General features: G+C 40.1%; 1 protein-coding gene across 7 annotated transcripts in view; it reads right to left on the bottom strand.

Annotated features, from left to right (window-relative positions):
* Positions 1–27,572, bottom strand: part of Trmt9b (tRNA methyltransferase 9B (putative)) — a 57,637-nt gene that overhangs the window by 5,157 nt on the left and 24,908 nt on the right. For 5 of the 7 annotated variants that reach the window (XM_063234575.1, XM_063234574.1, XM_063234576.1 and 2 more), the window contains 3 exons: positions 19,581–19,784; positions 9,346–9,500; positions 2,038–2,211 (listed from right to left, as the gene is read on the bottom strand). In XM_063234575.1, the coding sequence (XP_063090645.1) occupies positions 2,038–2,211; positions 9,346–9,499 (328 nt within the window). In that variant the 5' untranslated portion in view covers position 9,500; positions 19,581–19,784. Of the gene's footprint in view, positions 1–1,381; positions 1,957–2,037; positions 2,212–9,345; positions 9,501–19,580; positions 19,785–27,572 lie in introns of those variants that run through there. The other 2 variants (XM_013144367.3, XM_063234577.1) reach the window with 2 other exon arrangements.

The following is a 27,572-nucleotide window of genomic DNA, read 5'->3' as shown; positions in this document are numbered from 1 at the left end:
CTTAGTTCAAATCTAACCCTGTCAACAAGTCAGCTATTTGTGGCCTATTTAATGCCACATTTGCTGCATGTTTGTGAATTGTGCTGGTGATTCACATTTAGAACAGCCTGCCCTGCACACAGCCTGGCCTGGGACCTGGCGCTCCTCAGAACACCAGGCTATGATAGGCCTTACAGAGAAAATACACGAGCCACATATGCTTCCTTCAGACATGAGTTTAAAGTAAATAAAACATCTTTAAACAGAAGCGCATATAAAACAAGGTTGTAGTTGTCAGCTGGCACAAATGATACGGCAGAGGTTCTGCATTCCTTGTGAATCCTGCTTTCCATTGGATTGGCTAATTCACTGTTTTTTCAGAAATTTTGTAGAACATAAATTCTGTGAATAATAATATTTACTGTATTTATTTTTGAAAGCCATAAAAGAAAAACATTCAAACAGGACTATTTCAATGCAATAATTTATCTCTTTTTAGTAAACTTGGAAGTCTTCAACACTTTAGGATTCTATTTGCTTTCAAAAGAGGTCTTTTTTAAAGGAAGAAGTCTTTACCCATTAATTGATGAATAAATGATTCATTTCTAATCATAATGTCACCCAAGAAAATTAGAATATTTTATATTAGGTTTTAAATTTATATTTAATGTGGAATAATACTTTTTAAATAAAAGGTGTTGTAGGGAAAAAGCTTATAAATGAAGATTTCTTATTAAACCAAATTGTATTATTCATATACACACATATATGTTCTATAGAGAATGTTGTAACTGTAAGTATAATGGAACATAAGAACTTGTTATCTGAAGTACCTATGTGGGGAAATGCTGATTTCTGAAGCATAAGAAAGGAATTTTGTTTAATAATCATAATTATAATTTATTTTTATTTTATTATTGGTACCAGGGATTGAACTCACAACCGCCTGCTTGCAAGACAGGTGCTTAGTACGCTGAGCTAAATCCCCACCCCCATAATTACAATTTAAAGGCAAAAATAATACTTTATCTTAAGTATCCAGTAGCAATATTTTCCTGCTGAGAACACAGAAAAATAGATAGGCTGAATTCAATTATTGAATTCCAGAATCAGTGGAGAAATTACACAAGCTCATCTTAAAAGTTGTTACATCTTACTATTTTATGATTTATTGTTATTTAATTTGTATCATCTCTCTAACCACTAACAATTGATGGGCTTAGAAGCTTGTTATATTCAAATAGATTAATTTTTTAAAGTGTATTGGAGTAAACAATTGGCTTTGAGAAGTATTTTTTTTTCTTGCAAAACAACTCATTGCAGAACTCCCTTAAACACGGTTTCCTAGTCACTAACATTACTAAGTATCAGGAAGACATGAGTGGAATAGAGTGAGCCTTACCTGTATATTTCAGGCATGAATATTTCTAGGCTTTCCCCCCAAATTTCTTGGCATGTATGTGTTTCTGGGCATATTTGCTGGAAAATTATGAGGGACAAATACCCTAGACTGATGAACAATCTCTGGTGTTAAAGAGCAGAAAACCTTATTAAACCAGTGCAGTGTGCACCAGCTGGGAGCGATTTCTCCAGGAACTTGAGGGCTGGCGAATGGCACACTAGTCCAGACAACAGTTACTGCGTTACTCCCAGAATGTTCCACTAATTCAGAGCCTCTGCTTTGGCATGATAAAGGTAATAGAATGCTACAGTCTTCACTTCGGAGGAACATGATTTCACTTTAACACAACAGAGTACTATTTTCAATGAGTAAGATTCTTCTAGCACTTCCTTAGTCCTAAGTAAAAGAAATAGGACCAAATCATCAAAAAGAATACTATAACAAAGTTCAAAGGTTTAGACTGTAAAACCAACTATATGTGCCATAAGTGCATTAGAGCTTAGTCAAATAGCGCAAGCAGTTGGAATATTTTTTTAAAAAATTGAATAAAGTGAACACATAGATGGCTCTACACAGAATGAATGTTGGGTCATGAGTGACCTCAACCACATGCATTTTTCTCATGGCAAAGTGTGAACATGTGACAGCTGCCTTACCTCCTATGGAGATGATGGCATCGAAGCCCTGATCCCTAAAGGGGAGATTAAGGTTGTCACATACCATGACTTCACATCCTCTACTCCGGGCAATCTCTACCAAGGGCTCACAGTAGTCACAGCCCAGGATATGGACCTGGCTGTTCACTTTAAGATATTTTCCAGTTCCACAACCTGTAAGAAAAAAAATCTGTATAAGCTTCATTCTAACGTACGGTGGAATACAAGTATAAAGGTATGTACATAAGCAAACTTTAATAGAGAAGAAAGGAATGGATTAAAGAAATAACACTAACTGAATAGTCATTAAGGCCATGTCCATGAGCCCTAGCAGCCCAGCACAGCCCAAACATCACTGGGAACAACCAACAGCTCTAGTCTCCTAGTAGAAGGGACTCACTGTGCAGTTTATCCTCCCTTCATATTTCACCTAAGTATACACAGTGTACATTATGACATTTGCTCTCTTGATGGCTCTACAATGTTCTTGCTACTCTTTGACTAAAGGAAGTACTGCCCGTTCCTTGGGTCTGGGACAGTCAGAGTACGTCTCACATTTCCTGTTACCTAGTACTTGGTATTATAGGTTTGTTTGTCTGGTCTTGCTATGTCACCTAAGCTGGCCTGAACTCCTGAATGCAAGTGGTTCTCTCACTTCAGCCTCTGAGTAGCTGGATACATCCACACACCACTGTACCTGGTGTTATATTCTATCATAGACATATAATCTGATTCCTTACCAGAAATATTTAAAAATCATTAGAATTGGTGTTTGTACCTTACTGGCATTACTTGTAGATTTTTCTGCCTGGGTGGGGGAACCTAGCACTATTCAAAATAATTGGTTTGCTGCTTCTGAAATACATGATCGTACTCTTTTAATAACTCCTCTTTGGTAGGGATTTTCCAAAATTATGAGGCAACAGAAACAGAATTAAGGTACACTGATGCCAGCAGGGGGTGGACAGTATGAATAAAAAATAAAACATGATTGAGGTCTTAGAAACATTTTATATCTCATAGCCACTGTCCCTAATGCTTATGAGAAAAAGCATCCACTATATGAAAAATAATTAAAAATATATTTTAAAATGGAAACTCTGTATATTTCAAGGATAGCCATGCTTTAAAATAAATAACCTTGCAAATTCATTTGCTTTTTATTGGCTTGAGAGATACATTTGGAAAAATGAAAGGAGACATTACTTCTAAGACACTAATAAAAACAGGTTCATAAACCATCATGGCTAAGGGAGCTCTAAAGAAAGCATTTAGTAATAAAGAAGACACTGAAGTCTCTTCCAATTTAAAGTGATATACTTCCAGAGTGCCGGCACCCTTGCTGTATCTAGTATTCATGCTGAAGGGTATCAGTGGCACTCCCAGATATGATGTATAAATTATTCATTTTCTGAGTGCATGCACCAAGATTCTAGCAAGTGGAAGATTTTATCCTAATGAAGAAATCAAGACTATTGCTAAGCTAAATTATCCCACTACCTTAAATGTAAATCAGAATTTGACTGATACAGTGGGAAGCTGAGCCCAGAACAATTATACTCCTTTACAAAATCTCATTAAATGATGACCTTGAGTAGTACTAAAGAGAAACTGTCTGCAGGCTTTCATTTGCTTTGATTTGTGTTCTGCACTGCACTGTAGCTGAAGTAAACAGATAATTTGCTCAGCTTAACAAAATGTTTGAGTGGGTGATGGGAAAGTATTTGCTAAAAGTAACTAATATAAACAACTTCTGTGATATTTATAGAAATGACTACATTTCTAAAACTGAGAGTTTTTGGCTAGGACTATGTGTAAAAGGGAATAAGAAAAAAACAAAAATATTACATGAATTTTTATATACAATTCTTGAGTCCAGAGGGAGGATGCTTTATTCTGTATGTACGATGCCTACCAATTGGGTGCTCTAATTTTTTATTGCCATGATAAGGAAGTGATCATTAGGAAATGATTTAGTCCATTAAAAATGACCACTGAAGCTGAGAATAAATATACATTGAGAGTTAAGAGGTAAGCAGAGTTTTTTTAATTCTTCAAAAGTTAATTTTTATTATGTACACAAAAATGTCATTTTCAATACTATGTGGGCAGTTGTCTCCGGGGACAGATGAAAAAGGAATATTGCTCAGAAAAGCCTCCAGCCCTGGTCTTTCTCCCAGTTTCTGAAGCGACCCAAGTAAAAATTTCGAACCACACAGTGCCCTCCATGTAACATTTAATGGCCTAAAATCGATTGGCCCATTTTGGCTAAAGGCATTGCCTAATCCCCAGGTTCACAGTGTTTCCGGAGAGTGCTCTGTGCTTCTGTTTTTATTTAGGCTACTGTCTCTGCTTGATTAAGCCATGATTCCTGACTTCCACACTTAGCTTCCATCCCAGAGCCATCAATCACATATTTCAGCTGGTTAGCAGGACTGGAGAATAGGCTGATACAGGAAATAACAATCTGAAATAGTGGCACTGCCCAGAGAATTCCTGTTTGGGCAACTTGAACTTGGTTACTCCTGGATTTTTTTTTTTTTTTTACTGCAATGCTTTACTAGTAATTATTACTACAGTTAATTATAATTGCTAATCTAATGGCCAGTCAAATTAAACAACACTTCCTTATGGAGATTAGTCATAGTACCATTCTGTCATTTCTTCTATTCATCTTTTTTGGACTTCATTTATACTTTGTATTTGTTTCTTTTTTAATTTGAAATTTAGTTAAAAATAAACCTTTCATTTTATAATCAAAATATTATTCATTTATTCACTAAAAAATTAAAGTCAAACAAAAATAAAACAGTAAATGACCAAAAAGATATTGACTCTAGATGCAACTGTTGATTTATATAGAAGTATTCAAAGAATATTATTCACCCCATAATTTGTAGTACCAAAATATGCACAGAAAATGATTTGCATTATCTATTAATGTGGCAATGTGAGCACAGCGTGTAAGGCAGCTTTTAGTACTTTTGGGGGGGAATATCAGGACTTGAACTCAGGACCCCACTTATCAGGCAGGCACTTGCCACTTGAACTAAATCCTGGCCTAAGGCAGCTTTTAATCCTAGGCAACTATACAAAACGTAATATGGAATGACTCCACAAATACTCTGAAAGTAAGACAAACTAGATGTAAACCTGTACATTCAAAAAGAAGAAGAAAAAGAAGAGGAAAAGGAAGAGGAGGAGACGGAGGTGAAGGAAGAGGACGAGGAGAAGGAAGAAATCCACCCATATGTCCTCCCCAATGCACAAAGATGCTTCCATTTACATAAACCATCTCAGGATGACACAAGACACCAACAGCGTGGGTTGCCCTGGTGTGGCTGCCTGTGCTAGGGTTGGCCGTGCAGAACGCTTTGCACTGTACATGCTTTGGTGTCTTCCTGACCCATAAGTGAAGGACCTGTCAGAACAGTTCAAGTGGTTTTTAGTGTTCTTTTTTGAAATATTTGCTCACATATTTTTCTTTGGAGTTGCTGGTATTTTAGTTTTCCTGTGAATTTATTCCTCCTGTCTATCTGAAGCTTTGGCCGTTTAACCAAGCATTCCTGCCCCATCCCTGCCCCAGACCTTGGTAATCACCACCTACTCTCTGCTTCTAGGTTTTGCTTTGGTCTCTCTCTTTCTCTGTCTCTCTCTCTCATGCTCTTACAGTTTAAAGAAACTGTGCAGTATTTTTTTGTGGCTGGTTTATTTCACTAACTATAATGCCCTTCAAGTTCATCCATGTTGCAGCAAATGATAGAATGCTGGAGTTTTAAAAAAAACTAAAACATGTCCTGTAGATTAAGAAATTATGTGTTTCTCTACAAAACATGTTGTAGCTATTTAGTTTTTGACCTTTCACTTCATTTCTATATTTGTTTAGATTTTTCACCTTAGGGAGTATTTTCATTTTTACGGGAGAAAAGTTACTGACACAGCAAATCCCCATGAGTGAAAGATGCCACATTTCCTGTCCTTGCTAAAGTTGATTCCTATCCCTGAATGCAATACTACTCACAGCACCTGAGCGAGTCATCCCTAACGTACTCTCATATTGCAGCAAATTTAACTGAGAGCCACATGCCCAGGCTTCTCACCTCAGCCGTCATACTGTAGTTAGGGAAGAAAATCAATGTGAAGCAGCCCTGGTTCCTGGCACTTAATAGGGAGGCCTCACCGAACCAGGCTTCCAGCGACACAGCCGAACTTTTGCACTGAACTATCTGCCCAACCTCCCGCGTGCTATCTTGGTAAACTGGGCCCAACTACAATTTTTGCCATGAAATTCAGGTTTTGTAGCAATTTGTGAAATTGCCTTCTCTTACCTCCCCCAATGCCCAGGAGCTGTGCCTGACTTCTTTCTTATAAACTTCTGCAGTACCAGTAACAATTTCTGACAAACAAGTCAGAATTAACAACCTCCCTTGTAGGTTAAAGAACAGCCATCAGCTAGGCAAAGTGGCCCACACCTGTAATCCCTGCTCCTGAGGAGGCTGAGGCAGGTCTGAAGCTAGCTTTGACAATTTAGCAGACTGCGTCTTAAATAAAAACGACCAACGACAGGGATGTAACTCAGTGATAGAGAACTTGCCTAGCAGTGAATGAGCCCTTGGGTTCACTCTTCAGTAGATCCCCCTCCCCCCCAAAACCCAAAACAAAACAAAACACACAACAAAAGCTGATGTTTCATAAGACCTCAAAGCATATTCTCTAGGCTACTTCAATTTGGCGTCTCTTGCATTGCAATCCTAATAAGCCTCAAATAAATGTAACTTCTCTCTTTTCTTAACAAGATTGGTTTCCCTATTTTTCACTTTTTTGTAGTTTTTGTCAGGGTTTTGCTAGTTAAAATGGTCCCCTGGCATTCTAGTATTTCTAAAGAGAAGACAGCTCTGGAATCCCCTATGGGTTAATAAGTAAGAGACAAGGTTTGTTCAAGTGTGAATTAATAGTATGCTAGCCAAGTTAGTTCACTGTTAATGGTACAATGAGATATATAAATACAGTAATTGGCAACAGAAGTGTCAAACTCTCAACAGCAAATCCTGTTAAAGTGAGCTCAGCAGGTACTTGATGGGGTCCGCCCCTGTGAAGCTCTGCCAGGCCAACATGGCGCAGGACCCCAGAGCAACAGCGGTGCATCTCTTCAGTGCTGACTTCCACCTTCTTCCTTCAAGCTGAAATTGAACTTCCGGCTTTTTGTCCTGGTGCCAACATTCCCCCAATCAGCTGTCAACACGTCATTTTGCCCGCCCCTTCAAGCTCCACCCCCTATCAAACCTAATAAAAGGGCGCCACTTCTTTGTCTGCCTTAAAGGGATCTTGCACTCTCTTGCAGCCCTCTGGTGTCTGCAATAAAGGCCTTTTTTCCTGTTTTTTGCTCTTGCTTCTCTACTGCATCAAGGAAAAAACTAATGGTAGTAAGCAATCATAAGATAATATGCTAACTCTCATGTACATCAGCACGAGATAAAAATAAATCTTTGTCCTAAGGAGATGGGCTTTTGTGAGGCCAAAATAAATGACCTGTCAATTTGCAAATCTGAGGAACAGCTTTAGTTGCAAGGCAAGTATAAATTTGACGACTAATAAGAAACCTGCTAATACATTTCTGAGATGTCTGTATTTACAGACATTCTCTTCCACATCTTCAGTCCCTTAGAGAAACCCCAGCTTCTCACACTGACCCCCTAGTCCTGGGTTGGACCTCGCCCACTGTTCTGTTGCACCATAGCAATAAACTCCTGTCTTATATCACAACATATTAGTAAATTCTCCCATTCCTGTATCACCTGCTCTCCATAGGGCATTTCATATGGCAGTACACAAGATGATTTTAAACAGAAATACTATGAAACAAGGTTACACACTAACAAATTGATAAACGAATTGTGTCCAAAGGCTTACAAGAAACTTTTCTGTCATTCCCATTAGGATAATGATTCAGCATTCACTAACTTTGTATTTATGTCAACTTCATGAAACGTAAGTGTTAGCTTTAAGTACCCCCACACCACCCCAGCAGCCCAACTTCTATCCTGCATTTCAAACCAGCAGCTCCCCCTGGCTGCTGTCCTTTGGGGCTAATGAATCTTTCTGCCTCAACTGGTCATCTCCAGATCTTAAATAAACCTAACAATAAGTACCATTAATAATAACAGTCAATTTCTTCTGTGAATTATTTTGGCATCTGTGTACCCAAATATGTATTATATACAGAGAAGCCCTTTGCTTTTCTTTTTTTGAGACAGGATCTCACTATGTATTTCAGGCTGGTCTTGAATTCACTGTGTAGTGTAGGCTGGTCTCAAACACCCAGTGATCCTCCTGTCTCAGCCTCCTGGCTATGCCTGGCTAAAATAATCTTAACTATCATCTAGTCCTTCAATATTTTCATTTTTTTACATTTAGATATTTGTTTCACTTGGAATTCACTTTGGAGTAAGATGTGAGAAAGTAGCTCTTGTCGTCTTGTCATGTTGTCCCAGGACCATTTATTGCGTAGTTCCTTCTCTCCTCACTAATTTTCAGATCCTGGTACTTTGCATCTTCTAAAATCAAAAGTTTTTTGACCCTTCTGCAGTGTTGGGACTGAACTCAGGGCCTAGTACATGCAAAGCACTGAAATGCATCCCCAATCTCTGAAACCAGATCTATTTTTAAAAAATCAATATGACAGATTTTCCCAAGACTCCTAATGTGAAAGCAACATGCACCCTGCTCCATAGTTTCTGCAGTGTTCACACATTCTTCTACAAAGCCAGAAGCTCTATGCATCTGTCTGTTTCTCTTACCAGCAGTGAGTGATACCAAACTAGGCTTAGTGTATCTAACTAGAGACTTGTGATTCTCCTGGGCTTCATGCTCCAAGTGGGAATCCAACTGTAAGTGGGAATCCAATTGTAAATTCTAGTCTTAGTCTATTGAGATGTAGTTTAAGACTTCTCAATTCAGAAAGAAACTGAGCTAAAGCTCTCCAGAGAAATCAGGGATTAAAGATGTGCTCTAATAATAAAAACACCTATAAAATAAATAAGGATCCATGACATTCATAAGAGGACATAAGAACTTTTCCATAATCCCACAATTCCAACTGTTTTACAGAGGCATAAAACCACCAAGGGCCCTGAAGATCCCCACTGTCTAAATTTAGGTTGGAGGATACTTTCTGCTTAGTGACTTGCAAATAAAACTTTCTGCAATAAAGTGAATAATCTATGGACAGGCATGCCACAGACACAATGTACTGCAAAGGACAAGGACGGTGGAATATATTGCACACTACGTGGCACCAGCCCAGGTTACCGATGTCAGCAATGAGGCTGCCGGGCTTCTGGTCCTGGAGGAACTGGCGGACTCGAGGCCAGGCTTTGCTCTGCAGGTCACTGAAGTACGGGGCCGTGCTCCTGTACACATCGTGCACGTGCTGCTTCTCCAGCTGGGCAGCTTCAGGATCCATTCTGGGAGAAGCATAAGGTCAGACTCGGCATTAGGAACAGCTGATCAGGGCTCACAGACTTAACATCAGCACTTACAACTGTGAAAATTGTGTTCATACTTGCTTAACATTGCAAGAAAACTTTCTCTCTGACCTTATCCTCTTGCCCAAAGACTAGTGAATACACTGTTTTCATCTTATGGACATTGAGAAAGTAGTGGATTGGAAACGGAGTGATCACTGTTAATTTCCTGTGCCAGATGAATTCTTAATTTTGGAATCAGAGCCAACACACTTACCAAATGGCTCACTTTGGGTACGATCATGATATCGGATGCTGAATAGATTTTAAAATTTTATAACAGCTCATTACACCAATCAAGAGGCCCTGCAAGTTCAACCTTTTTATTATCTTTGGATTTCTACCAGTTCTCTACATCCATTACTACTTCGGTTTTTTAAAAAGGGGCTAATTTCTTATTTGAACTGTTTCAAGAGCCTGCAAACAATCCTTTCCCCTTAAATATGTCAAAACAATTAACCTATAATACAACTAATTGTGTTGCTTCCTATCTTAGTCTTTTTCAGAAACGTTTTATAGCTTGTCTGATCAAGTTTAGGTGTTCATAGTTAGCAAGCCCTTTCTGATCAGCCTCTATGGTTCTTGGCTTACCATCTTTCCCTAGCACCAAACGAGTGTGGAATACTCAATGATTTGGGGTTTCTCAGATGTGACGCACTCCCTGTCATCCAGGGGCCTGAAGATACTGTGCTATGGCCTGTATAATTTCTCATCACTCTTGGTACAGATATAATCTACTCCAGGAAAGCGTCCCTGAACTTCCATGCTGGACCAGGGCAATCAGAAAGAAATGAGAAAAGAAGAGTAAATCCTGCAGATCTCTGCTGCTTAAGGATTGATCGTTCATCATGTGCATCATGTGAGTGAAGGGTCTCCCAGGAGAGGGGCGAGGAGTTCAGAATGTGCTTTTTACCAAAAGTACTGTTAATAATTTAAAAACCTATTTGGCTGTCTCTCCTGGTGCCTGTTAGGTAGCTCAGCGCTTTCCAGCGTGCTGCCGCATCCCACTGTACTTCTACAGATCACAAAGTTCTGCGTTATTGTATTTCTACTTTTGCTACCTGGAAAGCCCCAGGGAACTGTCTGAGTTAATGCTGGATCTCTCACACTTAGGAGGCAGCAGATCCTCATCGCAGGAACAGATAAACATCTATAACCAGAAAGGACTCTTAACTGTGAGTACATAAGGTAGCTTAAAGTAACTGCCGTCCCTGTGGGCACTGCGGGAAGGGAACAGAGTATCACACGTGCAGTGGAGAAGAGGAACCACTGACCCTGGACAGTGTCTTTCTTCCTATCACCCCCTCCTGGGAAATAGGATGCCCATTCATAAAATAGCAGCTACCAAGTTACTTCACTGAAAATACTTTTCTTCTTATATCCAAGAACTATCTTATGGAAAGATACTTTGAGGTTACGTAAATACTATGTTTCTCACGCACATCCACCAATGTTAGCATCCACTGTTGATTCTTGTTCCAAGCAATTATTTCTACAATTGTTATCAAACGATAATATCTTAATTCTAAAATTCCTAGTATTACAAAAAATCTATATCTATATCTACATCCACGTCTATATATACATCTATACCTATATCTGTATCTAGAGAGATTTTCAGGATTTACTCCTAAAAAGCAATTGGAAATTGTTCTCTTTTTTTGGCACCGTAGATTGACCTCATGTCCTTGCACTAGCCAGGCAGGCACTTACGCCACTGAGCTAAATCCCCAGCCCAGGAGGCTGTTCTTAATTTTTATGGACCTATATGTCCACATCCCTTAACAAAACATCCGAGAGCAAATTCCTAACAGAGTATAATCTAATGTGTGAGGTCTAACAAAAGTTGTACCCAGAGTTTATGACACCTTCAGGTGCAATTTAACACGAAAACATATGACATTAACTGACTACCAAGGAGAAACACTCAAAACTCTTAAATCAGTGCTTTTTAAAAAATCAAAATCTCAGTATTTTCAAACCTATTTAATTTCTCCTGCCCCCAAAGACTCAATTGGGAAGTATAAGTTGAAGAACCCTGGAAGGAATAAATTTTATTTTATTATAGTACTTTTTTTTTTTTTTTTTTTTTTTTTTGGTCTCTTTGAGACAGGATTTTGCTATGCAGTCCAGACTGGCCTTGAACTCACTTTGTAGTCCAGGCTGGCCTTGAACTCACAGCAATCCTCTTACGTCCACCTTCCCTCTCAAGTGCTGGGATTACAGGCATGAACACAGTGAATTTGCAAATATTCAGAGGCAACTGACAGAAACTTGATTTCTTTCAATTTGTATTTTTAAAATTGCTGCAATTTAAATTCAGAATCTTTAGTATCTGAACTATTGTTTGGACATCTTTCTCTTAGTTTTTTTCTGAAATTGCCTACACTTGATTATAAATAAGAACTTTTAAGAAATAGCTATTTTCAAGACAAGCGCTCGATATGAATCCATTCTATTTTTATTGTACTTTACAGTTAATTTAACTGCTGTGGAATACACTGATGACTATAAATATTGACTCATAGACCTGGAATATCCACTATGACAATCTAAAACTCTATGGATTCAAATTTTCTACAATACTTTCCATATGAATTTTAGGTACCCTGCATAAGTTAATTCCTTGTAGAATTGGTAGCATTACTAAAATACTAGTAGTAAAATAAAAGCACAGGATTCCAAGTAAAACAAATTAGGGAAACTGGTTTGGCTGGGCTTTCTAACCTGTGCTATCAAATTCCAGACATAAAACAATCCATACAGAGAGTCAGAGCCACAGTCAGCACCCTTCCTGTGAATCCAAGATGCATATCAGCACACTACGCAATTTCACACAACTTGCAGAAAAGAGTCATAATTGGTTTTAAGTCTAGTTTTTCTCAGTATCATTGAGCCTCTAGCATTTTTTTATTTAAACTCATCTTGTCTAATTTGAGAATACATTCAGCAAGAGACATTTTGGGAAACATTACACTAATGATTTCCAATTTGAGAAAGTTTCCAAAAAACAATGGTGGTGTTTTCCCTGAGTATCCCCAACACTCATGTAATTTTAATGGCAAGGATGAAACTATATATTTTAACTAGAAACTCAGAGAGAAGTACAACAGAATAGCTCATCACTGCCAACAGGAAAGAAGCTGCTTCTGAGCCATGGGCTGGACGCCAGCCACACCAGCTGGGCCCATGCTGAAATCTGGATGACTGGACACCGGGTTACCAGCAGGGGCTGGCCCAGCCTGCAGAATCAAAGCTGGGACTTGACTACTTAGAGGATCTCAGGTGTCTGGGCGCACCATACACAGATGGATGAATCAAGAGAAAATAAAGCAAGGTGAGAGGTGGTGACATTCACAGACCTTTGGAGGAGCAGAGAAGGGAAAGACTGGCGATGGTCTTCTGTTCCAGTTCTCCAGGGGCTCTAGGCCACAGCCCAGGTCACTCAACTCCACACAGTGCTGCCTTGGGGCCCAGTGTGTTTCCTGCCTTTGACTCCCTATCATATTCCATTTTAGCTCTAAAATATTCTTTGATTTATTTCTGTTTCTTACAACCCTACCTTTCCTGGGACAGGAAAACTTTTTTATTAAAGAACAATTCAAACTCGCTGTTTCATTCTTCAAATCATTAGTGTCTAGGAGGTGGCCACTTTTTTTTGTTACTCTTTAAGCAGTCTATAAAATTTACAGGGTAACTCGGAAATGAGCAAACAACAAAATTTGGATGCTGATGTCAAAAGAAGTAATAAATATGATGACAAAAACATAGCACAACTGAGTAGAGAAAAGAAAGACGTACTTTTCCAGGGTGGAGCTGACAAAAAGTACAGGGGACTGCTGGATTAAGTCATCTTTCTTGTCCTTTCCTGTCCCCCACAAGCTCTGCTTGCCTTCCAGGACATGGCTGTTTGCACCCACTCCGTAAGTCTACAATACTCACATTAAAAGTCACACGATCTGATACTTTCTCCGCCTCCTGGAGTTTTCACACGGCCTGTCATTTGCGCGTCTGCCTACTCTGAGTCCACAAAGCCTCGTCGGTTCTTCCTTACCTCCTCTTCTGTTCACTTCTACTGCCAACATCCTGCTCACTGCTTAGAGCCAAGCTCTTCTCCTGTTTTTCCTTTTCAACTCTGAATAATTTTCAAAATTCCTTTTATAACTATAAAAGTAAAATAGCAAGAATAAGGTGTACTGAATTCTGCTTAGTGCTTGCCTAGGACTGAATCAGAGAGACAAGTGACTGCGAAGAGGAAATGAGCGGAGTCTCCAGGATGATAAGAGTGCTGCACGCCCTGACTGTGGTCGTGGTTTCACAACTTTGCTTTTAGTGCTAGGAATTGAACCAAAGCCTTCTGCACGCTAGGCAGGCACTCTATCACGAAGGTACATCTCAAGCCCTGTTTTTAAACCTATAAAGGATGAATGCTTACTGGAAAGAAGCTATACCTCTGTTAAGAAGCACCGAACATCTGAGATTTTACCCTGCTTGCAGGTTAATAAAAGAGCCTTCCATAGTTTCATGGATGCCAGAAGAAGGTACAAGACTCTGAGGTCAAGGGTAGGTGATTTTAATACAGCACAGCAAGCAGCAAGAACTGCAAGTTTGTACTGGTTCCCACGGCATCAAATCACTTAGAGATGATGCAGAGATAGGCCCTGGCAGAAAGTCTGCACACAGTGGGTTTGTACTACAGGTGAGAAATCCTAAACTTAAGGGATCCTTCTATCTCATAAAGAAGCCTCCAGTCAACCTATCCTTGCTCTGGAGAAAGAATGTAAACATACAAACAAACAAAAACTAGACTGAAAACAAAAAATAACCTACTACCTGAAAGAGACACAGTTTCCATAATCTTTCAACGTTGTTAGCTAAGCATCCTTTGAAAAGTTACTCCAGGACGAAAGCTGACACATCCACACACACACATACAGAACTAGAGCAAAATGTGGAGAATCATCTCCCAACTACAAAAACAAGTAAATCTGGTGGTGGTGATGGTGGTGGTGGTGGTGGTGGTGGTGGTGGTGGTGGTGGTGTGTGTGTGTGTGTGTGTGTGTGTGTGTGACAGAGACAGAGACAGAGAGAGACAAAGAGAAAGGCTGAAGACTAACAGTCAGACATGCGAAGGTGAGAGTTATGTCCTCCAGCACACATTGCTTGGGAAACGAAGGGGCGTGTGGCCAACTGCCTTGGTGAGTCATGAGAAAAAGGAAAGGAGAAGTCATGTGAAGTAATGCACAGAAAAATTAGAAGAACCAATTTGGATTTTACCACAGATGCAACGGCAAGGGGCTTTAAATGGTGACTGAGCAGGGCACATGACTGCATTTTCATTTTAAAGCTCACTCTAGGTACATCCAACCCTAAGTAAACTAGAATAGCTATTGTCCTTATTAGTCCAACCTAGTTCATCACCTCTCTTCTTCTGATAATTTCCGTCTTATCCTCTCTGGATGGGCAAGTGACCTCAGCCTGGTCATTTATTGTATCCCATGTCCCTGTACAGAGTTATGGCTCAGCATGACCTAGGAATTAAAGCTGAGTCCAGTAGAGACCTTCCTGAGTAGCCTCTGTGTGGTTCCAACCAAGAAGTATCCCCGCCTCCAGCATCCTAGTGTTGGAAGGATGTCTACAACATCTTTCAAGCTGCTGGCAACATCGTTCTTACCTTAGGGAAAAGAGCTGTCTTAGATATACAGAACAAGGGTGGATGGAGACAGCCGAGAGATAAACAGAGAGGGAAGAGTCACGTCAGCCCAAGAACTTCCCTTCAGTCCCTGAGGTTTTGGTTCTTTCTGTACCAGAGGCTGACCATCATCCTCCCGACTCAGAGTCAATAATTTCCTCTAAATGTAAATGCGTTGCATTTCTCACCTTACCTCCACAGGAGTCCACTGTAATTCAACAGACTTCTTACACTAAGTGTTTTGGGCTGGGTTTTTTTTTTTTTTTTCCCTTTTAACTCCCCACCTTTATTCCTTAGAGAATGGAAGAGAGAAGAGAAAGTAACAGGAAGCAAATAGAAGCCAAAAGTGACCTATGAGTTCCCTGAGGAACAGAGTGAAGGATATTAGCGATTCCTGTCTCTAGGAATCTCTAGCATCAGGGTTCCCATTGAGAAGCCATGAGTGTTTGCGCTTCACTTTCTAAGTGTGGGACAGGATAACACTTCACCAACTAGAATTTTGGCAAAGCCATGTGACTTGCTTTGAGTATTCAATACGATCACAGAAGATGGAGACTACTTCTGAGGGCAAGGTCTAGCCAGTGCGTGGCCTGCCAAATTTCCCCTTCTCTTGTCCCTACATGGAAATTTTCCTGTCATGGAAGCTGAGTATTTTAAGTCCCCTCTCCCCTTCAAAAAAGGAATAAACACAGCTTAGTTTAGTGTAATAATGGTGACCAGATACATAATGAAAAATAAAGACAATCATGTTCCATTACAAAGTAACTTGTTTTTCCTGAATGTTCTCAATAGAGTATTGATTTTTCTCTGTTTGATGAAAGTTTTCTAACAAAACTGTGAGGAAGCGGAATGTACATGTGGGTTATCACAAAAAATGAATTCTGAAGTGATGCTTTTATACTTCAGCGTGATGGCTCCTTACTTTCACACTGTTTACACAAAGAGCAATAACTTTGTGAAGGAATAAGAGGATAAATGCATAAATGGATCCCTGGACTAGGGTAATAAATTGTAGAGATGTCACTAAGAGATGTGCGTGTGTGTGTGTGTGTGCGTGCGTGTGTGTGTGTGTGTGTGTGTGTGTGTGTGTGTAGGGGTGACATAGAAAGATAAGGGAAGATAAGGATTACTTCAAAGGGTTTGTTTATTCAGGGTCACTGCAGGCCGTATCATGAATCTGCAACCATCAAGACTGTTTCCTGTCTTGGTATATGAAGGCCACCCCCTTGCAAAAGAATCTTTATGTAAGGAAGGAAATGTAAGCTAAACAGCCCTTTCTGCAGTTCCTCAAGGTACCAATCAATATGTCAATGTGTTGTGTTTTCAGAGAATATGTCCTTAACACCTTTTGTCTAAACATGTTTAATAAATAACTGAATAATGAAACTGGCAAAATACACTATGCAATATTTCTTTTACATTTTTAATTTTACTTTTAAGTCTTGTGTATAGTTGATATGTAACAATCTGGACATATTTAAAGTGTGTCATTTCATAAGTTTAAACATGTATACACTTGGGAAAACATGAAGCCACTTAAGGTAATGAGCACAGGAGCCAGGCGTGGTGGGCCAGGCCTGTAATCTTAGCACTCTGGAGGCTGAGGCAGGAGGGTCGTTGCAAATTCGAGATCAGCTGGGCCTAAAAAATAAGTTCAAGTCCAGCCTAAACAGCATAGCAAGACACTGCCTCAAAAACATAAAAAGATAATGAGCACATCCACAACCCCAAAGTCTCCCCATCCCCTCTGTAAGCTACTCCCCTCTCATCCTCCCGGCCCCTGAACAATCTCTCACTGCCGTGTTGTGGAGATGGGTGCACATCAAGCCATATATCCAACAATTGTGATTTCAAAGGCAATGCTGAATATGTGATGTGTCCACAGATACAATAAAATGAAAAAGTTCTTTTCTAAGCCTGTAACTTCCCAGTGATCACTATCCTGTATGTGCATACACACAGATGTAAAAATAACCAGAGGAGCTAACAATGGTTTCCTACTGTATCATCAAGGTGAGACCGGCATTTTGCCCCGAGACATCTGGAAAATTCTGAGAAAGCTTTTTTGTATCTTCAAAGGTGGCTCCTGTTCTCAGGTACTGGATGGCATTTATGTCATTTTTGTATTGCTGGCTTTAATTTGTAATTTCCCCTCCATGAATAAAAAAATGCAGATTGGAACTTCTATTTCATCCCAGTGCTGGGTGGATTAATATTCCCATAATAGTGCTTCAATAATACACCCTCCCTTTGAAAACCCTTCATGGGTTCACTACCGCGTATGAGACGAAGCTCGTGCTCTGTGTCAAACCCTGCGTGACTTGGTCACGGTCCACCTTCCTAGTGCTTCCGGCTGCTACTACCTAGACATAAAATCTCAGCTGCGCCCATAGAAACCTACTGTTATGGTTTGGATGTAGTTTGAGAATCTTCCCAGAGTTTGACATGCTGGAAACTTGGTCCCCAAAATGGTGATGTTGAGGTGGTGTAACTTTTAAGAGGGGGACTGTTAAGAGCCTGTGTTGGCTCATGACGTCTAGGGGCATCATCCCCGGGTGGCACTGAAACTGTCTGCATAGCCTTGTTCTTGGAAGGGCAAGCTGTTATGACGCCTGGCCTCTACATCCCCGTGACTCCATCTCTCCGGTGACTGTGCTCTCATGCACGTGCTCCTGCCACATGCCATTCTCCTGACTGGGAAGCAGCCAGGGAAGCCTGCACCAAAGGCCAAGCCAAGGGGACCCACCCAAACTTGGACTGTGAACTCCAAAACTGTAAACTAAATAACCGTCTGTTCTTTGTGCAATGCCCAACCTCAAGTACTTTACAGCAACTTGAAGTGGACTAACATGGGAATCATTTTTCCTGAGTGGGCCTTGTGCAGTTCTTTATTGGGTTTTGGTAAGGCCAGCAGGCTCCTCTTCTCTATCACCTGAAATGCTCTTCTGTCACCTTCCCCTTCTCACATCTTACCTAAATGCTCGATGCATAGCTTCTTCACCCTTCACAAATATGGCGTGGATAACTACAGTATGATCTCTGCTAATAGCTCCATACACTGCAGATCTTTTGTCTCCACTACTTGTAAGCCATTTTTCCCAATACCATTTTGGAACTCCCCACTCTGAGTAACTCCTAACTAGATTATAAGCTCTCAGAAGGCAAGCACAACATTTGATTCATGTATGTATGACACCATGTATATATATACATACATACACACACTTACACATACACACATAGTGCTTAGGATAGTGCTAGACACAAAACATCATTCAGTAATTACAGAGCAAAGAAATTAATTTAGAGCTATGTCTTTTGCTTCCTTTACAAGACTTTACTCTAGACAAGCTTGTTCTCAGGTCTTTGGTCATAAATTGCAAATATTCCCTCCACTGCAGAGCTACAGGCACAGGAAAGAAGAGATAAGACTTAGTTTTCCTGATTGTGGTAATTTTAAAAAGCAAAACAGAAAAAAGGATAAAAATGATACAGAATTTTTTAAAAAGGAGGAAATTAACATTAATTAGTATATTGCATATTGTTATCTTAGAAGTAGTTGTTCAGGTATTGTGTTTTATGTTTCTCTGCCACAGTAGAGTTCTGCTTTAAAGATATATCATAGGCATATAATTGTCACATTTTTATACTAAAGACAAACATAAGGATTACAAATTGTTCTTCCATTATAAATGGCTACATGGGACACAATATTAAAGAGAGAGATTATAAAATTTTGCTTTAAATTTCAAAGATGTACTCAAACTGAGCCGGGCGTGGTGGCTCACGTCTGTAATCCCAGCACTCGAGAGGCTGAGGCAGGAGGATTGTTGTGAGTTCGAGACTAGCCTGGGCTACAAAGTAAGCTCAAGGCCAGGCCAGCCTGAACTGCATAGCGAGACCCTGTCCCAAAAAGACAAAAAAAAAAAAAAAAAAAAAAAAAAGATGTACTCAAACTGAAATTTTAAAGCTAAAATACAAGTTAGGACAGTGAATAAGACTTCTAAAAAACAGTTACAAGATCTGTAGCTTCTTCATGTGTTATTTAATACATGGTGCTTCAAAACTAACATCTGCACATTATCATTTAAATCTTAGAAAAGCAAAAAAAAAGTGCTAAAATATATATATATTTTTGTTTATCCTGTGGAAGTAGACTTTGCTTCTTTTCCCTGATACAAAACTAAACTCCAACTTACTTTATATTATACAGTTATAAATTTAAAAATGATAGAAACAGGGACTAATTAGGTATAATAACCATGCTCATCGCCAAAAACATATTAGTCACAGTGTTTGAATTTCAGTAAAAGCTGAAAGCTACTTACCTGAGTCATCCTGCGATTCAGGAAAATCACTCCTTGCTTTTGTGAATCATGGCGGTTTCTGCCTGGGGACAGTGACAGTAGCTTCTCAGGACTCTCTCAGTGTGAGACAGAAATGCAGATCGGTAGGAGTGAAATCAAACAGCACTGTCCTTCCCATGATGAACCACTTTTTTTTTTAATGAGGTTTTGAAGAGAATACAGATCCTGCAACAAAAAAAATGCTAACTGCAATTTTACATAATAAAATTATTGAACCAGCTACAACTCAAGTTGACCTCTTGACCTATGAAAGAATTGCCCAGAGAGAAAAGACTACAGAGAAAGATTAATATGTGAAATGTGCCAGAATTACATGAGCAAGTTATAAATCAATTTTTAAACTTTCTGCAAAACATATAGTGCTTTCCCCTAAAATGAAATTGAATGCTTTCATCTTGTTCCTGGAAAAATTATAAACATGGAGAGTCAACTGAATCCACTGGCGTAATTAAATGTGTATTGAGACAGTATCACCTCCATCACTTTGACAGGTCCTCCCAGTTATTTTTCGTTGTTCTTGTTTAATCTTGTTTTTATAAGTTGATCATGAAATTCACTGAAAGGCTGTTAGCTACTTAAAAATAATTGTACTTTCCATGCCCAAAAGCTCTTGGTAATGCAGAGGTCTTCGCGTGTATGGAAGGAGATTATAAAAGAAGCCTGGTGTGGCAGGGAAGCCTATTTACAGTAAATGCTTTGGATCCTAACTGCTTGCCTGCAAATGAGATAACTAGACCTCAGGCCAGATCACAGCTCACAACCATTTGTCCTAATCTACCTGTCCTTTGGGTGTTTACCACACTGCCAAGACAGTGCTTCGTGGTGTAGACAGTTATCCTCAGGATGGCAGGATAGGAAACCTGTGGTTTCTTCCGACATCCCACTGACACCACAATCTTGGCTCCTATGTAAGAATCACAGACCTGGATGTGCTTCTCTATGTCTTCTGAATTTGGGTTTATATTTTAACCTCAGGTAACTCTGTGCTATCAAGAGCCGGAGTTTGACCCAATAGGTAGTAAATTTTAGAAAGACATCAAAGGAACTAGTAGTCAAAGCATCTTATCTTTCCTCACACAGTGTTAGGAAAAAGGGTAAAAATAAAGGAGACGGTGTTTGTTTACTGATCCTGCAAAGCTACAGGCAGTGCACTGGGATTCTGGCCCTGGCTTACACATCCATCCACTGTCCCAGCTGACCGGGCCATCCATGTGTCTTTCTTTCAGGCATCAGTTCCCAAAGAAAGTTGCCCTCTCAGCTATTGAGGGCAAAGTCTTGAATGCCTTGGCCAGGAAGAGTAGCCACCTGAAAGAATTTTAGAAGGTGTGGAAGGCCTTTGTGAGATCCTTGGGTAGGCTCAGAGGCAGGAGGCTTATCTAATAAACAGAAACACTTACCGATATTGCTAACTTCCATTAATTCCCCTAAGTGATGATCTAAATATGCCCCTGTCTAAAATGCATAAATCCTAAAATTTATCAAAGAAGTTTCTGGATAAAGACAAAATAAGACAATATCTTTAAAAAGTTGTACTTGACATGTTCTTTTACTCTTATCAGTCATGTATATCTGCATTTTTATTATTAAAAGAAATGCATTTTCCCTCATTTTCTTGAATAAATAGAAAGCCATCGTCTAGGGCAAAGGTTCCTAAATTGAATCTTCTGAAATTTGGGAGTAAGTCCTGTATGTGAGTTTTCCTTGGAAGACAGTCAGTACCTTACACCGTGACTAAGGTCAAATTTAGTTTAAGAAAGAAAAAAGATTTCTGTACTAGAACAAAATATACATTCACTAGGTCAACAAATACTAATTGTATATTTTTAAAGGCAAATATACTTTCTAGGACATATAAAGCACTAAAGATATAGAAAAACAGTTTTTCCTCACTCCCCCACCATTCAGAAAACATACGATGAAACAGAAAACTAAAATATACAGGACTTTTACTGTATCTGAAGGGTGCATAGTAAAATGAGCATGAACCACAGGAAATTAGACTGGATTGGAATCATGTAAAAGTCATTATTATCCTAGGACGCGGCATTTGGGCCCCGAGAGCAAATTAAATCAAATGAGGTTGTGCAGAGAAAGAAAAGAAATGAGGGCAGAACACCAAGGATCACCAACATTGAGTCCCCATAAATGTTAGTATTAGAGGGGCAGCCAGCCACCTGCTATTGGAGCACCACCGTAATTAAATTTGAAAAATACTGGCAGCACCCACTAGGCCACAGCAGCATCAGGACCTATGAAAACAGCAAAGGCAGTGGAGGTGGCGGGCTCACTGCTGTCTAGAACCTCTAGGCGGGGAGGAAATTAGCACAAGAAAACAGCTGACCCACAACAGGGGAAAGCGAGCATGCGATCCACGGAAGAGTGCGGAAAGCACGCAGCATTTGCTTCTGTAGTCTGGGGTGAAACTTTGACTCCGTGACTCCATCTGCATAACGAAGTCCGTGAGAAGCCTCATGAATAGTCTGTACGGGACACAGAACCTTTCATGATCTGCCACATAGAACGCACGTGGCATTTCTAATTCAAGTCCTGTGAGCAGAGCACACCTCGGGCTTCAAAACAACAAAATCCGTGACATTGGGAGAAGGTGGCTGTCTGTAAAATTCAGCAGAGAACACCTGTTGAGAGAGGAGGCAACAGGAGGGGGTACCTTAGTGTGAAGCAAATCAAATATTTCCCAAAGCCCTTTGTTTTGAAGATTTCCAAAGGCCTTGTCTAAGTGGACTTCATGTAAGAGTAGGACATTACTTGCAAAATCTAAGCAAAGGAAATTGATGTGATAACATCTGGGTGGGAACTGTGTGTGTGTGTGTGGTTACTGGAAAGTTATTTTTCTTTAAAAAAGAATGATAAAAAGAGGATGATATTTTTAATTAGATGCAAAAGCAGAAAACAAGAACATGATTTTGATCATGAGACTCATTATCAAATGTCATTCCTCCACAGGGTATGACTAGGCCATATTCACTGTAACTATATTGCAATTCATTTTGATTTTATAGAATACAGAATTCCAGAAAAAGAACAAGATAATCATAAATGAGACGTAAGGGAAATGAAAACAGAGCATCCGGCTTTCTCCAGGCATTTGCTGCTCGGGTCAGTTTCACAAAACCAGCTCGAGTTAGTACGGAGATGAAAGAAACAGGCTTCCCTGGAACAGCAGGTAGCTACGACATTGTTCTCATAATAAAGAACGGCAGTATCAGGAAGAAACAAAATATTGGTTATGTGTCCTCTCTCCTCACAGGAAGGATAGTTTAGGCAGGAGGGGGGATGAGGAATCTCACAGCCCTGATGCATGATTGTTGCAGTAAGGTTTTAAATGAAGGTCATGTTATTCTTTATAAATCTATGTCATCTAATGATTTTTCTGATGGTGGACCTCAGAGGGAAATGTGATGTTAAATTATTTACCAGTGTCTTTCATAAAATATGTTTATAAGTGACTTTAAAACAGGCACTCCACGGTGATTACTGAAAATACAAAATTGATACAATCTGATTGCATATTTTGGGAAGAGAATCCATATTCATACAAAGTGTGGTAAATTCTAGGCTGCCAAAGATCTCATCTTGTGGATTCCAGCTGTGCCTCAATCCTCTTCACTGTATCCCCACCTCCTTCCCATTTGCTCAGCCTAAGCTCAGGCCATCACTTGATCCAGGAATTTGCATTCTTGTGGATCTCATTGCCAGAATATCTCAAAAGGCTATGTGCAATCAGAAAGAATGGGTAGTTTTTTTTGCAGGACACAGATAAACAGACAGGTGGATAGACAGAACTGACTTTTTGTTTGTTTGTTTGTTTGTTTATTTGTTTTTTGGTACTAGGGATCAAACTCATGACCTCACTCTTGCCAGGCAGGTGCTTATGCCCCTGAGCTGAATCCCCAGCTTCTCTGACCTAGGTATTTTAATCATGTATTTATTATTACCATAACTGAAGAGATGAGGGGACACTCCCCCCAAGTTTTATTCCTTTCAAAAAGAAATAAAATTTTGCTTCATGAAAAACTGATTAAATCATCGTTATTTTCCTCATTTCACCAGATTGATGAAGAATGCTGTTGTGAAGCAACACTAGAATAAAGAGCTGAGTTTTGCAAAACAAACATCATAGTCTCCAAAGCTCCAAGACTCCTGCCTTCAGAACTCAGTCCCTTGAAACTGGTCCTGCATCTTACTATCCTAGTGGATTTATTCTCACTCTCCACTAAGTCCAAACACCTTGGCAAGTCACAAAAAGCACCCCGCTGTAATCTGATGCCAGCCCCCCACCCTCTTCTCTTTTTTTTTGTCTTTTTCCTTTTTATTGGTACCGGGATCGAACTCACTTGCTTGCAAGGCAGGCGCTTATGAGGCTGAGCTAAATCCCTAGCCCCTTCACCCACTTCTCTTAAGATGTTCATCCCAGCCTTGCCCCATGCTCTGTTGATTCCCCTTGCAGTAGACAGCCAGCAAACTCTTTGTTCCAGCCAATAAGGATTTTGTAACAGGATGTACAGTACATCAATTCATTGCTTATTTCATGGAAAAAATTCTTGCTTTAACAAAAGAAAAAGGGATCAGCCTAGTGACTTACTAACATTTTGGAACAGGCTCCCAATCTAGTATTGTAGTCCCAATTTACAATACTCTGAATGCTTCATACACTGACTTCACTGTGCTTTTTATTCATCTGTTCCCTCTGCCTGGAATTTCCTTGTTCCCCTAGACCACCTAACAGACAGAACCAAGGCTTGGCTCAGGTTACATTCTCTATGAAGTCTTTCAGTCACAAAGACAAGACTCAGCCTTGGCGCTCCCTATGCCTCCCCTGCACTATCCAGATGCACTGGGCACTAGCACTGTGGTGGCCAGCCTGTGGTATATATGTCTGGTTAATGTGCAACTGCATTTTCTATTGGGGAAACTCCGTAATGTACAGTAATAGTGGGCATGGGGTCTTCCCATTCACCAAAAATACTGAAGCAGGTTGTGGGAGGGTGGCTCCCACTACTTGTCCCCTAGTGGGATGATTCAGGGGATTGCTGGTCTCCCAAAACATACGTCCATATCCTAAGTGCTGAAACTTATGACTGACGTTATTTGAAAAAAAAAAGGGGGGGGATTTGCAAATGCAATTAAGGCTCTCAGAGATCGTTCTGTAGTATCCATGTGGGTCCCACTCCAGTAGAGGATAATAGACAGAAAAGGAGAAGATAGAAGAAGAGAGACAGAGATGACTGCAGGCCCAGAAATGGCTTGAGTAGTGGTGGCGAACCTCTGGCATGCACGCTGCAGTGGGGTATTTGTTATTGTTGAAAGCTCTAAAAAATTTGCCATTACTGGCCGAGAGCCACCAGAAAGTACAAAAGGACAAGAGACCTTCAATAGGAGTGTGGCCTGCTGATGAACTAATTTAGAATGCCTGGCCTCCAGAGCTACAAGAGAATGCATTTCTTTTATTTCAGGCCACTTAGTTTGTGGTCATTTGTACATATACCAGGCCTATTCTGCTCCATGAAGATGGCCTTGTAATATGACCCAGGTTTAGTCTATCAAGAATTCTCATTCTGGAACCTAAATCCAAAGCAAGACATTCAAAGGCAAAGGAGACCACAATGATATCTAGCAGTGATCACATTACAGCTCATGGCCCTGGTGGCAGTCCCCTGGTCAAATGACTCCTGCTAGGGTCCCCCTTTCCTCCTCAGACTGTCCTGGTTCATGTCCATTTTCTAGCCTACATTTTCCTGATCCTATGCCAGCTCAACACATTCCAGAAAGTTTTCCTCTCTGGTTAAGGTGTTCAGAGTTAATTTCTCTTGCTTATAATTCAGAAGTTTGATTAATTGCTTTTTAAAAGAACTAATATTAGTAATTCTAATCCAATCCATTTGGAAAATATGAAAATTCTAAAAAAGCATCATTCATAATTAATTGCCTAGAGTATAGGAAGTGGGTGTCCAAATAAGGCAAAGCTTTTGGGGCAACACTGCTATCCCCAGAGGACAGCACACAAGGCTTGTGAAATTAAGAAGGTGGTGAGGCACTGGAATTGCTTAGGAAAGAAAAAAAATCTCTCCAATCAATCCTTAAGGCAAAACAGAAGCTCAAATATCTCTTGAAGTTGCACAAGAATTAGATAAAACTTACATGCTGATAAATTCACTGAGCTCAAAGCCTTACTATGCATTTGTATGACATTCAGGACATTACTAAAGGAATAGAAATGAATGTGCAGATACTGCATCTCTTCTCATGCTTGAGGAGAACAATATTTATTTCCTCGTGGTCCCTACAATTCTACCAGCAGAGGGAGTGTACTAGTCAGAGATTCTGGAATCCATGGGCCAACCTGGCAACTGCAGGAGGATCTAGTAGCTTGCTCATTTGATACATCAAAATCTGGACTCACAAGTGGCCTAGCCAAGGTCAAGATGCCACACACCTCTTGGTGAAAGATTGGATGAAGCACAGCAAGTTGGCCTGCTAAGATTTGCTGGTTAGATATAAACATAGAGATATAGTTTGGAGAAGCATCATATTGATAATTTATGATTGCTTACAGTGTGAGAATATTTTAAAGTCAAGAAATAAGAAAGCTTTGATCCTCAGTGCTCCAGTGCCTGCTCCTTGGGCCCACGTATCTGCAAATTAACAATGGAGTGTTTCTCTCACCTGGCTGATTTTGCTACTACCGCTGCTGAATGCTCAGCTGCCTAGCACAAGTAAGAAACTCAGAGCCTATGGTATTACACAGTGCTTCGAGGGAACTAGTCTGATGGGAGGCAGACTTTATGGAGGCATTTTCTTTCCTCAAAGGCAGCAACTGGAGGACTCCATGCAGTAGGCATTCAATCTGCACTTGGATGCTGTTAGTAACACCACCTAGTGGCAAAAATTCCAGACGGTACTGTAAGGAACGAAGCTCCTTCTCAGCCTTCCAATTGGGTTTGGCCTTCAAGAAGTACAAGCAGTATTTGGGAAGAGGCAGAGGTCAAGCATTTATTACCTTAACTGGCTTCCTAAGGAGATGACCCTTGCCTAAAGGTCACAGTTCCTTCTGGGCAGCTCTCTCCTAGTGTTACAGTTCTTGTCAGTTTCTGGTAACCAGTCTTTCTCCTCCACCCTCTGCCCTAGGGACGGTAACGTTTTTTGTTGTTGCCAATTCGGAAGCGCTATGCCACCCTTTGCCAGTGCTTTGTGAATAGGCGTCTCATTAAACTGTCTTATTACACATCTTGAGTACATCACATCCTGCAGAAGACTACTGATGCTTTATCTCAGCATTATCCTATAAAGCAACCCCACAAACTGACACTGAATCTGATGCTGTTTTTGACAGTGAACTCTGCCCGCCTATAATTCTTCCCCTCTTGTCAATCATCAATTTCTCCTTTACTGTTGAATCTTTCCCCTCAGTGTAAGGACATTCCTCTTTGGTAGAAAAAAGAGTAATCCTTTCATGCATGACCACAGATCACAGGCTAGTTTTAGCCCTAATTTAATTCCTTCCTCTTTGGAAAAGTTCTTTTAAAATGTTGTCTCTGCTTGTTTGCTTTCCTCTGATCTGATCTGACAACCTCAGGTTTATGATCTGTCAAGTGATCACAAAACACCTGTCAATCCCAGGGCTGCACAGGTGGCCGGGGCGGGGGGGGGGGAGCCTTCATTTGTGAAGCTGTCTGTATTGTCAGACAAGCAGAATTTGTAGGAGACTTTATGACCTGAAGCCTCTTCCATGGGGCCCTCCTTTTGCTGCTCTTGAAGGAAACCTGGGCAGGACCACTGACTTTTCATTAACTTTCAGATAAGAAAACACCCTCCAAATTCTTTTTTTGACATAGTACTCTGCATTGGAAATGAAGGGTAAAAAAAAGCAAGGTTGCAAATTTTATTCCCCTGTTGAAAACTTCTTACCCCTAGTCTGGGTCTACTGCCGCAGGA

This window comes from Cavia porcellus, unplaced genomic scaffold (genome assembly GCF_034190915.1).
Source record: "Cavia porcellus strain 051 isolate PalLab524CR breed Dunkin Hartley unplaced genomic scaffold, mCavPor4.1 scaffold_24, whole genome shotgun sequence".
In the NCBI taxonomy this organism is placed as follows: Eukaryota; Metazoa; Chordata; class Mammalia; order Rodentia; family Caviidae; genus Cavia; species Cavia porcellus.
This window is presented reverse-complemented; position numbering and strand designations above follow the sequence as displayed.